Genomic DNA, 15,127 nt, shown 5'->3' with positions numbered 1-15,127 from the left:
TGAAGAGCCTCGCTGGTGTTCACCTTTCCCGCTCCTGATCTGAACACCCAAAGTCTACGGAAACTGCCCCGGTTCCCACCTTCTGCCTCAAGTAGGGCTCGCTCATCCGAAGCAGACCATGCGTGTCCGTCACAGTGAAACCACGCTGACAATTTCACACTTGTCCTCAAGTGCGACTGATCTGATCACGAAAAGAAGGATCGTTTTTGATGATGAAAGCATTTCATTTGCCTTTGCTTTCCCAGAGCTTCATACCTGAACAATTGCTCATTCTGGGGGGTACACCCTCCCGGAGTCCCCTCCTCTCTGCCGTGATCTCCCAGCACAGCCGCTGCGCAGGGCCAGCATATTGAGACGTGAAAACCGTCACCCCCAGGCACACACAAGTCCCTTCCTTGTGGCCCTGGCTCCATAACTGAACAGTGGAAACAAAAAGCACTGTGGTTTAAGAGTTCCGAGCCTTGCCAAATATACCCCTCCCCCACTTCCTTCTATGACCTGCATGTGGCATGTCACTTCCAGTCCATGTTCCCTGCTCTCTGTGCCTGGAGGGTCACACAGGACAAGCTGCTCCATCCTGCTCCGGGAGGGTGGGGCCACACCTGGTCCTCTAGCCTCCACCTGCATCCGTTCCTTCAGGTCTCTTTAAAACTGATCAGGCGAGTCAGTACGCGCGCGGTGGGAGTGGATGGTGCTGCCCTTCAGACTGGCTCTCCCCTGCCTGCCTGAGGATCCCCTTACCTGCCTCTGTCAATTGGTATTCTCGACAAGTCCGTCGTAACTTCTCAGTGTCAACTTCTCCTCTTTGCATTGCCCTTGTTAGAGATCATTTAAAATGAGAAAGTCACATTCCCAGCCATTTTGGAGTCAGCGCTTTCATGTCGTCTGCACAGAAGTCTGTCCCCTCGAGGGTCTCCTGCCTCCATCCGCAGCCCCTCGCCCCAGCCCCCAGCAGGCCCTTCTCTCCCCCGGCACCATCCACTCCCCCACTCCACCAGCCTTATCTTTCCCTCCAAAATACCTCACCCAGTGAAACACACTTTAGCTTGTGGTTCTCCTTCCTTCACTCCACTTCCGAGGGACATGTCTGTGTCTGGAGATTGTAAAGTCACCTTCGGGGAAAAAGGCGTAGAGTGGGGCTGTCAATTACTCAGGATAAGACAGGAAAAATTACATTGTGCGCAGCTCTGCACCTCGGTACGTGCATTTATGCTCTGGGGATCAAGAGGATTTCTCCCACACAACCTAAAATTCATATGTATGCCTTTTGTTTGGCCATAACTAATTCTCTACCTAGCAGCACACTTGTTAATAGTTGGGATTATTTAGAACCGTGATTACCATACCTTATTAGAAATTCAACTGTTGGTCCCTCATCCCCCCGCCACCCCCCGCTCCACCCCACCTCTTTGCCTCCAGTCCCCGCTGCCTGCCTGCTGACCCCAGTGGCATTCTTGGCTTATGAAATGAGTCCAGCGCTTCCGTCTTCCTTAACTTTGGGGCCCGCATTAAGTCTGACATACAGATTGCGAGTCCGTTTATTCCCCCCCCCCCCCCCCCACTAAGCACCATTCCCGTCACGTACACAATTCCATCAAGTTTCGGCATGTCATTTATACACAATTTTATTTCTTTTTACTTCTCTCACACACGCCTACCACTTACGTACAGCAACTTCACTACATTCATATTTCATAAACTTCATCAGTATTCAGCCAAATCCTCCCCCGAAGCAAGCTAGGTATTTTTAACCGGGCGCTGCCTCTTTCGCAGGCCAGAGATCCTACACCAAGAGTCATCCCTCCCTGATGCATGTTGAAAGTAGACTATGGACTGAACATGTTTGCCACTCAAAGCCTCTTTTGCAAACCACAACACTCAAAAGGAGAGAGAGAACACAAGGGATTGCCCTGCCACAGAGGCAGGGTGAGATGGGAGGGACGGGGGTGGGAGGGATATTATCCATGGTGGTGGAAAATGGGCACTGGTGGAGGGATGGGTATCTGATCATTGTATAATCGAAACCCAAGCACAAAAAAATTGTAAATCTACAACTGTACCTCATGGTGTTTCACTAAAAATAAAAAAAAAGAGTCATCCCTCCCTGGACCCCAGGGGGGCCTCATCCATGCTGGTCTGTCATGGTCACAGGAGCTTACAAACAGTTTCCAAAAACATTTAAGGTGGTTCAGAAGCAAAACTTAGACCCTCCCCTCTCCCCCGCTCCCTCCCCCGCATCCCAGCACTGACAGAGATGGCCCTGGGACAGGAGGTTCATAAAGCCTCCACCTGGAATCCTTCCTGTGCATTTCTGGCCTGGCCTTTAGAGGCCACAACACTGGGGGGTGGGGGGGTGTTCTGCAGTGTTCCAGAGATGGCTAGCAGGTGGAGGCAGGGCAACCCCTCACCTCTTGGAGGCTGGTATCACACCCCTGCCCCCATTCAGTCTTCCTGGCTCTGCATGGGGAGGAGGGAGGGAGGGAGGGAGGGAGGGAGGGAGGGAGGGAGGGAGGGAGGGAAGGAGGGAGGGAGGGAGGGGGGAGGGAGGAAGAGGGAGGGAGGGAAGAAGGCAGGGAAAGGGGAGGGAAGGAGGGAGGGAAGGAGGGAGGGAAGGAGGCAGAACTGGGCTATCCAAAAGAACACAAAAACTCTGAATTTCTACCACGGGGACTTCAAAGTTAACCCAAGGGTGAGCACAGTCGTTCAGTCAGTGGGCAGCCCCAGGAGAGGTCACGCCAACCCAGGGTCCTACGAACAAATGTCTAGCTCAAAAGGAACCTTTCCTGTAGGAGAACCTGTGCTCTCTATTGATACTCCCGAGTCTTTCCCCTTGCCTGTGGGTTTCTTAGCTTTCAGGATACAGGGACCCTTAACCGAAGCCATCCTTCTATCAGCACCAGAGATGATGCTCATCTCATGGCACTGGCATACCACACTTAGGAATCACTGGAAAACGGTCCTATACTCTGAATAATTCTATAAAAAGAAGTGAGGCTCTAGACACAAGTTAAAAGTTTTTCCAATAATGTAAGAACCTCAGGTAATTGCAGCAAACTCATTGGAGAGCCCATGCCTTGCTACGCGCAACACAGCAAACCAGGGAGGCATATAATTAAACATAGGCATATCAAGGATGTGATGAAAGCAAGCAACAACTTCCAAGCTGGATCGGGACATAGTTGGTCCCCTTACTGACTCCGTCTCCACCTACAGTTCTACACTGGCTAATCAGAATCTGATCTTGTGTTACCTAAGATCCTCAGACCTCACCGAGAGGAGCAATTACACCCTGATGCTCCCTCTCAAGTACAGATGGGGGTCAGTACATTTCAAAAACACCTTTGGTAGGGGAGGGGAAGAAAGCAAAATATTTCTGCATAATAAGCTAGCCTGAAAAACCCCATTCATCAGGGGTGCCTTGGCATTCTTACAGAAAAATCATGGTTTCCTGTATATTAATCAACACTTGAAGACTGATTATCTGGAGAGTTTTTTTGGGAAGCATACTTCAAAAGGATTCCATTTTATTTTCCTTAATAGGCGGTTTGGTACGACGGGTGAGAATTTTAACAGCTCATTTCCAAACCAACGCTTGCCATTATAAATGAGATATTTAGGAAGAAAAATTTGTGAATGATAGACGAGAATGTCGGAGAAGGAAAGACAGGGGGCTCCTCCATCGTCAGCGAAGGAGACAGTGCTCATTTACAGAAAGGGGCCCTGCCATCTGGCTGGTGCTCCCTCCAGCACACGGAGCCTGGCCCAAGCCTCTCTTGCTATGGCAGAGCTCGGCACCCCAGGAGCACGCGGGGGTGGGGGGGGGGGGAGCAGCTTCTGTCTACCTCAAGTCCTTGGCTCCTGGAAGACAAAGAGGCTACATCATACCACATTTCCTACTACAAACACCAATGCGGTGTCTCTGGGGCAGCCGCGGGCACCCTCTCCCAGACACCTGTGTCCCATCCCTAGACATTGATTCTCAAGATGCAGAAGGTCACTGAGGACCCCCTCATGGGACATGAGGGGCAAGACACACTGGGGAGGGGGGTGCTTTGAGAGGTCTCAAAGGGTAGATCTTCCCACAGATTCCGTGTTAGCCCAGGACTCAGCCTGTGCAGGGGAACCACTCCTGCACTCTCTAAAGAAGAACCTTCGAAACAGGAGGGCAACAGACCAAGAACAGCCAGGGTAGAGCCCAACAAGAGCCCCTAGGCTGGTCCTACTCACAGGCCCACATGAGCTCTGCACAAAGCTCGGTCTGGTCCCCAGGGCCCCTAAAGACACCTCCAAAACTCCCTGGCACTTCTACCCCTCACACCCCACCAGAGGCTTGGGCCAGAGGTCAGGCGGTGCCTCCACCCTGTCTCCTAGGAAACACAGGTGAGGGTCTCTGGCTCCACACATCCTCTTCAGAAATGGAGACACTGTCTAAAGCTGAGGCCTCACGGCGGTACTGGAAAATTCCAGCAGGTGACAAACATACAAGGAGTCGGCTGATAAATGTTTTCAGCCACTCAGGATTCAACTTCTGGATTAATAATTCAACTCTTTGTAAGAAATAAAGGAGGGGGGAAGCGACAGAAAAGGTTATCACAACTATCATCAAATGCACTTTCTAAAATTATTCTATTACATTTTTTAAAGGGTATAATTATAAATGTTTTTATGAGCAATTTACCGGAAAATTAAAGTTCCTTAGTTTAAAAAATAATTATTCCATCCCTGCGGCAGAGGATCTTGATCCAGCCAGCAGCTTTTTTCAAACTGTGGGGCACCGTAGGCTCACTGCACAGAGTGGAGTCTATGGAAGGGCAGGTCGGAGACTCTTGTTTCTAGAGTCGCCCCGTGAGAGGAGGATCGGGGAGGCAGTGGCAGCACACAGTCCAAGGCTCAGCGGCACAGGTCCTCGGGGCTGGAGAAAACTCCAGGCCTCGTTCACCAATTTCAAGCTGATCTGAACCCATCGGAGCTTTTCCATGCCAATCCCATTTTCCAGTTTCCACTCTCCCCTCTGACCTGGGTGCTCGAGCCCTTCCGCACGGCAGCTCCCGGGGCTGGATAGACCCTGTACGATCTGGGCATGCAGAGAAAAGGGGGATTCAGTAAAAACGTTCTCTATAACAGGTATGTCCGAGGCTCATGCCTGCTGCGCTGAGAGGCCCTGTTCAAGACCCGTGGTGGGTTTTCTCACTTCCTTCTGCCTTCCAGGGCTGCCTTTTGCCTTCCTTTACTCCCTTTCACTGTGCCCCTACAGACTGGACGAGACGGCACCAGCCATCATTGATACCACCTGGAGGACAGAATCTAAGTTTTCAGGAGGGAGGGAGAGGGACCCATGGGCCCAAAAGGTGGCAAGGCTGGTGGAAGAAGTTTAGGCATGAGCTGTCCATCGCCAGATACCTCCTGTGGTGACGTCAATGTCACAAGGGCCCAGACCACCAGCTCCTGGCACCTGGGATGTTGGCCCACAAACACTGCCTGATGCCTCTTGGAAAAGCACGCCCTGCGTCCCGGGAAGCCAAGGATCGCACCAGCCCCCGTGGGTCAGGATGGGCGGCTGTTGAGGCGACGGTGTCGGCTCTTCCTTCCCAGCCCTGTGCCTTTCTGTGTCAGGTATCAAAGCGGCGTCACCACCTAGCGTGCAGGTTAATTTCTTTCCGATATTGTAATTTATGCAGCATTAATACTGGATGCCAGCTCCAATTTTCTTGCTGCTTACACTCTGGGAGCCGACTCGCATCTTCTGCCAACTCCATTACATCATCTGAAAACCCAAACATTTCCCATTTCAAATCGCTCTCATCCACCGGGCAGACTTACACATTCACTCCTCTCGTGCCCAGCTCACGCACACACAGACGGGGACTCCTGAGGAGCAGAGGCTACTGTGAGGTCTGCAAATGCACATAATTTCTGAAAGCTATTACTACTGCTGTGTTAGCTAAAGGATGCCTCCCTCTCTGACCTTCCTTCTCCCATTCAGATTGTTATATAACCCAGTGCCTGAGTGCAGGGCTTGAGTTGGGTGTTTGGGCCTCCCCTCCTCTCCCTCTCCCTCCACCCCCAGGGAAGCTTCAGCGGGATAAAGGAAGAGAAGAAGGGTTGGCTGGAGGAGAATGAGTGAGGGGTCCTTTCTTGGGGGGGGGGTAAGGGATATGGGTCAGCAGGTCAGCTGTGCAAAATGCATTTCCCGCCTACTTTGTCCCTCCTCCTTCTCACGGAGCCTAGGGGGCTAGAGGCACTGAAGGCCCCAGTGTTATATAATTTGCAAGAACAGCAAGTTACGGATTTGCTAGTTGGTTCTGCAGCCTGCCACCCTGATCTCTTGCAAGAACACCTCCTGCCAAGAATGACACCTGAAGATGCTTATAAAGGGGGGATGGGAATGGGAAGGGGGGGGGCACAGGACAGTCAGATATCAGTGTGGCTTCTTCTATACTCTACCCCCAACTCCAAAAGCGGGGCAAAAAGGAGAAAAGCCTTAGAAACACATGAAGGGGATTTTCTCCAGCGTTTCTGATTAACCCTGTTACATAACCCGCTCGCATTCCAAATCCACCGTCTCAGGGTCTAAATATATTCTTTGCAGCCAAAAGCTCTGCACACACAAACTCGCGCAGCTAGAGTCGGCCCGGCCCGCCGGCGGTCGCGACCCCAGTCGGCCCCGTGCCCTCCTGCCCAGACCAGGGTCGCCGAGCGTGTGCGCTCCCAGGAAGCCGCCTGGGAGCGAATGTTTTTCGCGTGTGTCATCCCGGTGGTGGCTGTGACAGTACTCGGATTCCGTGAATGGGAGAGCGCCGGACAGGGGGTGTGGCTGGGAAGGGGGTGGGGGCGTAAACCCCAGGCAGCGAGGACCAGCCAGATCCCACTCCAAGTGCCGCCGCGGGGGCCAGAGGCGCTCTCGAGACCCCCGGCCGCCGGGGGCAGTGGGCGCGCCGAGCCCTGGCTGGGCAGCACCGGGCAGAGCCCCACGGCTGGGAGTTCGCGGCTCCGGAGCGACACGCGAGCGACGGGCGTGATTGATACATTATTTACCGCCGCGTCTCCGCAAACTCCCGGAGAGCCCGCACCGGCGCCCGCTCCCCGGGAGCAGCGTCTCTGCGCAGCACCCCTGGAAGTCCGGCCAGGCGAGTGGGGACGCCGCACCCCTCCCCGTCGTCTCCCTCTCCCAGGCGCGCCCCCCCCACCCCACCCCCCACCAAAGCCCGGCGAGGAGCGCAGAGCCCGGGCAGTCCCCGGGTACCCCCAGCACGAGCGCCTGCACGGCGCGCCCGCGCTGGCAAGTTTGGGTCCGGGTCGCCCGGCCGGCCCGCGCGCTCCGGCGTCCGCGCACGCACACGCCCCCCGCCGGCCCCCGGGTTGCCAACTTCGCGCTGCAGCCGTCCCGCAACTCGGCGAGCGGCGGCCCCTTCCCGGGCGCCCGCACCTCGGCCCCGGTCCCGGGCACCCGCTCCAACCGAGGCCCCCCCACCCCCGGGCGCCCGCACCCCCGCCCCGCGCCCCTTCCCCGGGGCGCCGGCACCCCGACGCAGCGCCCCTTCCCGGGGCGCCCGCTCCACACCAGGCCCCTGCACCCCAGTCCGCACCCCTCGCCGGGGCACCCGCACCAGGATCCGGGACCGCCGCGGACGTCCCTGCCCCGCGCACCCCCAGTTGCGCCGGGCCCGGGCGCACGCCCCCCTCCCGGCTCCGGCAGGCAGCCCGGGCCGAGCTGTCAAGAGCAGCGAAGGGACGGGGTGCCCAGAAGCCCGTTTCCCAGCTCCCGTTAAAAGGACGCTGCCGCTTTAAAAGTTTCTTTCCCGGGGCTCCCCACTCCCCGGGGCTCCGGGTCTCCTCGGGGTGGGGGGCACCTTCTCCTCGGCCCTTGGCAGGGGCAGAAACGCCCCGGCGCCCGCCGGGCGGGGGGCAGCGCGCCGGCGGTCGCCCCTCCAGGAGCTCCCCGCCCCCCGCGGCCCCCGCCAGCCCGAGAAGCGGCGGCAAAAGTTTGCCACGTTCCCGGGGGGCTCCGGGCTCGGGGCGCCCTCGCGCCCCCCGCGCAGCGCCCCCCGCGCGCCCGGCCCCGCCGCCCCCGCGCGCGCCGCGGGCGGGCCGCCGCCTACCTCGGTGGGCGCCCGCGTAGCTCTGCCTGCGCGCCGCGGCGGGCGCCTCGCTCCTGCGGGCCGGCTCGGGGTTCGGCGGGGCGTCGGCGGCGCCGCTGCTGCCCGGCTCGCTGGCGGCGGGCTCGGGGGCTGCCGGCGCCGACTCCATGTTTTTCCCAGTGCAGCGATCGCGGCGCGGCCGAGCTCAGACTCCCTCTATCTGCTGCTTTCGGAGCGACTCTATGGTACCCGAAAAAAAGGGCGCCCGGCGCGCCGGCGAGGGGGGGGCGCGGCGGCGCGGGCGCGAGGGGGCGCGCGGCGGGTCCGCGCGACGCGGCCGAGCGCCCCGGAGCGGCCGGGAGGAGGCGGGCGCGGGCGGCGCGGCGCGGCGCGTCCCGGAGTCCGCGGCCGCGGCCGGGGGCGGGCGGAGGCGGAGCGGGAGGCCGGGCCGGGCCGGGCCCAGCCGGGGGGCGCCGCCGCCCCTGCCCCGCGCGCCGACGCGCCTCGGACCCGCGGGGGACCCGGGCGGCACGTTGCACCGGAGAGCGCCGGGGGTCGGAGTGGGGGGGGGGGGTGGTTCCGATGGGGCCAAGCCGGGCTCCTCGGATGCCCCCGCGCAGGAGCGCGGAGGGGGCGGGGACGTGGCGCGGGCACTGGGCGCGGGTGCGGCCCGGGGGCTCTCCACGGTCTGGAGTGATTCGGAGCCGCGGGTCCCTGTGTCTTAGGCGCCCACCCGTCCCCCGACGTCGGGACAGTGCTGTGCGCTCTCAGGAGCGCGGAGAACTGGGGGCAAACCAATCCAGCCCATTCCCGCGAGTCTAGACTCTCCTCCGTGCGAGCCACTCTCGGGTGTGCTTCAGGAGGACGCTTGCAGCTCCTTTGGCTCTTCTCGGCCGGCGCCGCATCCAGAAACCCTTTGGCAGGTCTTTGTGCGCTGAAGAAAACTTTGGCCTGTTTGGCGAGTGCCTAGCTCAGCCCGGTGCCCTGTGCCGCCCCGCACCCAGCTCGTGCACGGCCGCTGAGGTGTCGAATCCCACGCGTGCTTTTGCCATCGAGTGTATCGTCTCGTCCATAAAGGCGGACACACTAGAGTATATATATATATATAATATATTAGCATGAATAACCTGGGCACGGTGAGATGCTCTGCTCTAACAACTCAAAGTAAAGTACTCCTTTGAGGCCTTCCACACAACCCCCGCCTCTCGAGTGCACCCATCATCTCTCAGTGCCTTGGAACCCCAGGAAAGCAGAGTAGTCGGGTTCCTTGACCCCACACTCCCAAATTAGATTGGCGGCGACACCCTTGCAAGGCCCTCCTCTGATTCTCTCAACCCATCGTCATTCCCTTATGTCTGCGGAGACACTAATGAAATCGGTTCATCTTTAACAGAGCCTTTTCCCTCTTTGCTTTCAGAAGCCTCACAAATTTTGACCACAGAAAATATTCTATACCAGAAGGTGGCATAAATATGTGTGTTTAGGGGAGTGTCGGGGGGGGCGGGGACTGGGGAACATTTTGCCATTGCAAAGTTCCTGGTTTGGGAAGGGGTTTTTAAAAATATAAAAGGGGCCAAATTCTAGTTAGATCATCGTTTAAGAGGAACCTCCATATGCCAAGCATTACACGTGGTTTGCGTTATTGTTACAGGTTTGGGGGTGGTTTCAGATGCACAATGCTATTTGCATGGTCTGCGTGTTCATCAGCAAACACTGTGGTCCACTCTCTGAGTGATGTAAATGAGATGTGAACAGTTCTGATACCTTAATCCAGTTTCTGCAAGATCTCTGGCTTTAGCTTGTCTGTTGGCGCCTCCAAACAATGCCATGATTGTCTCTTCCATCCCAGATCAGATGTGTGGGTTTACCCTTATATCAAAGCACAGATTTCCAGTGCAGGCTTCACACCATTTACTAGTGGTTAGCCTGTTAATAATGTTCTTAATGCAATTGACCTACCTTGTCACACTTGACTTTTCCAAGTAAACAAATATATCAAACTGCATGGTTTAATAAACAAGTTCCTTGGAGAAAACAAAGAGCTCAAAATACCTCCACGGCTCCATATTTATTTTAGAATAATTTTAAAACATACTTTCATGTTAAATGTCACTAATAATTTTGTTTGGGGTGCAAGTGGTTTAAAACACATTCCTAGTTCATTTTTTAGAAATTAGTAGCACTTAATGTTTTGGGTTTTTTTTTTGTTATTGTTAAGGTCTCTTACCCTGTTTTTTGTTTCCTCTACTCTCTCTCTCTCTCTCTCTCTGACTAAGCTGATAATTTGTTCACCCTAGAAATACCCAGGTGGACTAAGAGACCCCACTCAATTAAGATAGACTCTGTTACTTCAGCAATAGATTCCAGCCCCAGAAAGTCATTTCTCCTAACTCTCCAGAACAATTACTGCTTCTGCAATTTAAAACAATTGGGAACTCAAGTGCTTTCCCCAAGGGAAAAATAAAAGTGAGTTCTATACATTCCTTGACTGTCAATCATTGTTACTAAAGTGTGAATTACCTGGATTGAGGAAGCATTTGAAACCTAAAAAGCACCAAGATTAGCTTTCCATTTCTTCACCTCCTTCTTGCCCCATCTCTGATGACTAATTAAGGCTTTCCCATTTCTGAAATACGGGGAAGAGGGGAGCCTTCCTTAGAATCTGCTCGTTGACCAAGGTCAAGAACATTGGTTGTTTAGAAATGGTTCATTCTGCATTGTTGCATTCTCAGAACACTCAGGCTTTGGAGAAGTTTAAGTCTATATTATGTGACAGTCCCAGTTCCCTGTGCTCCTCAAGGCTCTCCCTACCTCTGCCATTCCAGGGTTGCCCTCTAATTCTAATTCTAAGGTCATCCTAGTGGGCTCAGAGTTAGCTTGGCCTCCTGCCTCATTTTTTTTTCTTTTGGGTCACACCTGGCAATGCACAGGGGTTACTCCTGGTTCTGCACTCAGAAATTACTTCTGAAAGTGCTCGGGGGACTATATGGGATGCTGGGAATTGAACCCGGGTCGACCCAGTACCTGCTGTGCTATCGCTCTAGCCCCTCCTGCTTCATTCTTGCCCCTTCCTCTCCACATTCGAACATACAAGCCGGGCACTTTCAATGCTCTCTCTGCTATCTGCCCCTCATGTCTGCAGCTGCCCACTGGTGCCAGGTATTATTGCTCACCCGCCTCCGAAGCCCTTCCACTAACTTTCCAAATAGCTGGTCTTCAGTCCTGTCCCCATTCTGATCCACCCCAGATAGCACTGCCAAGTTAATTACCCTGAACTACAGCTCTCATTTCCCACCATGTCACTCCCCTGCTTACAAGCCTTTAATGGCTCCCCATTGCCTACCCAATTAAGTACTAACTAGTCAACACAGCATTCAAGGCTCTACCTCGCTTTTTGCTGCACTCCTGCCCTAGAGGTGGCAAATCAGAGCCCTCTCTCTCCTGAAGAAACTCCTGAGTTGGCTTGGAAAGGTGTAGGCTGTGACTGATGAGGGCTGCCTCCATAGACGGACATTTGGGAGTGCCACACTCTTACCAGGAGTTCATCAGAGATCCCTCTCTAGGGATGCTCTAATCACAGAGATCCAGATACAGTCCTGAAACTGGACCCCGTGCTGCTTTCTACCCCTCCTACGTAGAGTCCAGAATGCAGGGGCAGTCACCTAGACCTCCCACCCTTTCATCCCTCCTGTTTTCTCTGTTCCTTGAAACCCTGCCTGTTCTCCAGGTACAGTCTCCATTCCCCTATAGAACCTTTCCTGATGTAGCCCAAAACCAATGTTTTAACTGACTACATGCTTTTCACCCCTTTAAGGAACATGCTACCTATATCTACCTGCATTTATGATTAAATATTTGCTTTGCCCTCCCAGGAAGAAAAGACAGGGTTCTTGCACTGCACACAGTAGGCACTTATTCAGATTTATGGATTTGGAGAATGAAATTGATGAACTAATCATAAAGTAGCATGTCCATACAGTGCTTCCATTATATAACAAGAATGAAAACCTAAGCATTTCAACTTTCAATCACTTGAAATAAGCCTTTTTTTCCTGGATAAAAGATTAGTTGACATGTATGGGTTGTTAAAATTTATATATGCAAAAAAAAAGTTGACAGTTATTTTCTTTGCATTTCTTGGAGAGGGAGAGAAGGAAAATTATGGAAATACACAGTAGAATTTCCTTGGGAGAGAGACGCTTTCTACAACATGCCTGAGAACAAAGAAGACAGAAAATTAAAATCGAATGCGCAGACAAGTTTTCTGTCTTTCAAAAAAGCATCAAGAAGCTGAAGTTGGACTGTAGGAAGAAGCTAGCAGCAATTCCAGTGAAAAGGCAGCTCTGCTCTTGCGCATGGGCTGGGGACTCCATCTGCTGAGAGGGTCAGACGCTGGGTAGCCTCATAGGAGGGTCCAGGTGGGGAGGAACGTGCTGTGCAGCTAAGGCAAACTGTTGTGTAAGCCCAAAGTTCTCAAGTGAGGCACAGCCAGGAGAGTTGGGTTTGGCAAACACTGGTATGTGGCTAAAGATGGCAGTGTCCCGTATCAAAAGATCTGGAAATAGCCAATGCTGGTGGGATTGTGGTAATAAAGGAAACCTCATCCACTGTTGGTGGGAATGTTGCCTAATTCAATCTCTATGAAAACCAATATGGCGATTTTTCCAAAAAAATAGGAACTGAACTCCCATATGATCTAGCAATTCTACTTCTTGGCTTATATCCCCAAACACAAAAAGTTAATTCAGAAGGATTTGTGCACAGCAATTTCATCTCTGAACTTAGTACAATAGGAAATATATGAAAATAACCCAAAATGCCCAACTGCAGATGAGTGCATCGAGAAGGTGGGGTATATATACACAATGAAATGCTATGCAACTCGAAGGAAGAAAAAAACTCGTGGAGTTAGCTGCAACATGGGTAATGCTAGAGGCTATCATGCTGGTTGAAGACAGTCAGAATGAAAGCGACAGATACAGAATTCTCTCTCTCCTAGGATTTAAAGATACACAGTGAGGCAGTAACAAAAATCCAAAGACAACATAATAGGGGAACTGACCCACACAATTGACTTGGGGGTGGTGGTGAAAGAGAGAGTGGGTGTGGAGGAGATGAGAGAGACAGGTACACTGGTGATTGGTGTGGTGTCGAAATTATGTCCATGAGAAACCATTAACAATAGTATTATAAGGCCAAAATAAATAACTTTTTTTAAAAGATGGTAGTGTCCACCCTGTACGGTGATCACCACTCCATCCCCAGCCCAGTGCATAAGTGAGGGAACCTGAGTGCATACAAGTGACTAAAGTGACTAATTCAGGATCACCTATCAGTGACCTCTTGTCACTTGAACTAGTGGCAAATCCACAGCTCAAATTCAAGACCCAGTTCTGCCAGGTGGGAGAGGTTGAGAGCACTCATTTCTGAGCCTATGTTTCCCCATCCAATGATGACAATTTGGAGCAGAATTATATGAAACAACCTTCCTAAATAACTTACCACTCAGACTTTCATTAGACTCATAAGCGTCTTATAAGATTTCCTAGAAAGAGCACCCAAAAATGCCCCACTGCCTGGCACAGTGGTCACTAGTGGCATGTGACTCTCAAATTCTTGAAGTACGGCCAATCAAAATTGAAGTATTGTATGGAAAAAAATTGAAGACATAAGAAAAAATGTCTAATAATTTTATAGTGACTACATATTGGAATGTGGGCAAAACACTCTCGATAGCTTGCCAGGCTCTCGAGAGGGATAGAGGCTTTTAGGGTGGTCTCTAATCATCCTTGCAGGTGTTCCCATGGTTCAAACCATATTTGAACCCCATCAAATATGATGCAGTAGTCTTGTATTTAAGTGTTTTATGATGTGCCCGGAGAGTGTCCTGGAGCGTGGCGGTGGCTGGGTAGTGGAGGTAGTGGAGATAGTGGAAGTCTGCCGGGCTTCTGGGAGCCAGCAGAGGATCTCTGCTCCCAGGTCCGTTGAGCCTGGAGTCCACGGTCACAGAGTTCCGCTTCCCTGGTTCTGTGGGGCTTCACTCGTGTGTGAGTCTTGGCCCGAGTGTCCGGACAGCATCCTGGAGTGTGGCAGTGGCTAGGTAGGGGAGGTAGTGGCAGTCTGCTGGGATGCTGGGAGCAGGCAGAGAATCTCTGCTTCTGGGTCCGTTGAGCCCAGAGCCCAAGGCCACAGAGTTCTGCCTCCCTGGTTCCGTGGCACTTCACTCGTGCGTGAGTCTCGGCCCGAGTGTCTGGAAAGCGGCCTGGAGCATGGCAGCAGCGGCTGGGAAAGCTATCCGTGATGTACTGGATATGTCAAACCAGTAAATACAATGGGTTTCATTCCCCTGACCATGAAAGAGCCACCAATACAGCAGCGTTAAGAAGGATGAGGAAGGAGAGTCTGAACAAATCTCAAAGCCAAACTAGGATGCCAAGACAAAGAAGGACAAAAATGACTGTCTGTACTTTCAATGCACGTATGCTGGCATCAGATGCATCCATCAAGGACCTAATGGTGCAAGCACGAAAGATCAAGTGCGACACCGTTGGTCTGACTGAGATGAGAAGGCATCAGTCACTTCATGCCATTTTCGACACTGGAGAAGAAATGTTCCTCAAAATATGCGACAAAAGAGGCATCAGTGGTGTCAGTGTCCTTGTCAACACGAACTTGGCCATAAACATTGATTCATTTGAATGCTTAACAACCCAAATCAGATGAATACACTTGAATAGATGTGGCTTACTGCCGGCAGTTGTCTTCATTGTCTATGCACCAACATCCAATTATGATGAAGGAGAAATTGAGAAGTTCTACATGGAGCTGGGGAAGTTCTATAAAGAAGACCACACCTTCTACAAGATCATTGTCAGTGATTTTAATGCCAAGATAGGACTGAGAAGATCAGCCGAAGAACTCCACATCAGGACCTGTGGCCTAGAATGGAACGAACAGGGTGACAGACTGTCTGAGTTCATCATGTCGACCAAGACCATCCGTGGTAACTCACAGTTCCAGAAGGCAGAATCTCAACATCGGATATGGGA

General features: G+C 53.0%; 1 protein-coding gene across 2 annotated transcripts in view; it reads right to left on the bottom strand.

Moving 5' to 3' along the window:
- RORA (RAR related orphan receptor A) overlaps window positions 1–8,312 on the bottom strand; it is a 744,445-nt gene extending 736,133 nt beyond the window's left edge. The window contains exon 1 of one of the 2 annotated variants that reach the window (XM_056130838.1): window positions 8,100–8,312. In XM_056130838.1, the coding sequence (XP_055986813.1) occupies window positions 8,100–8,247 (148 nt within the window). In that variant the 5' untranslated portion in view covers window positions 8,248–8,312. The remainder of the gene's footprint in view (window positions 1–8,099) is intronic. The other variant, XM_056130839.1, reaches the window with a different exon arrangement.
- Window positions 8,313–15,127: the final 6,815 nt, after the last annotated feature.

Source organism: Sorex fumeus, unplaced genomic scaffold (assembly GCF_029834395.1).
Source record: "Sorex fumeus unplaced genomic scaffold, SorFum_2.1 ptg000081l, whole genome shotgun sequence".
NCBI lineage: Eukaryota > Metazoa > Chordata > Mammalia > Eulipotyphla > Soricidae > Sorex > Sorex fumeus.
This window is presented reverse-complemented; position numbering and strand designations above follow the sequence as displayed.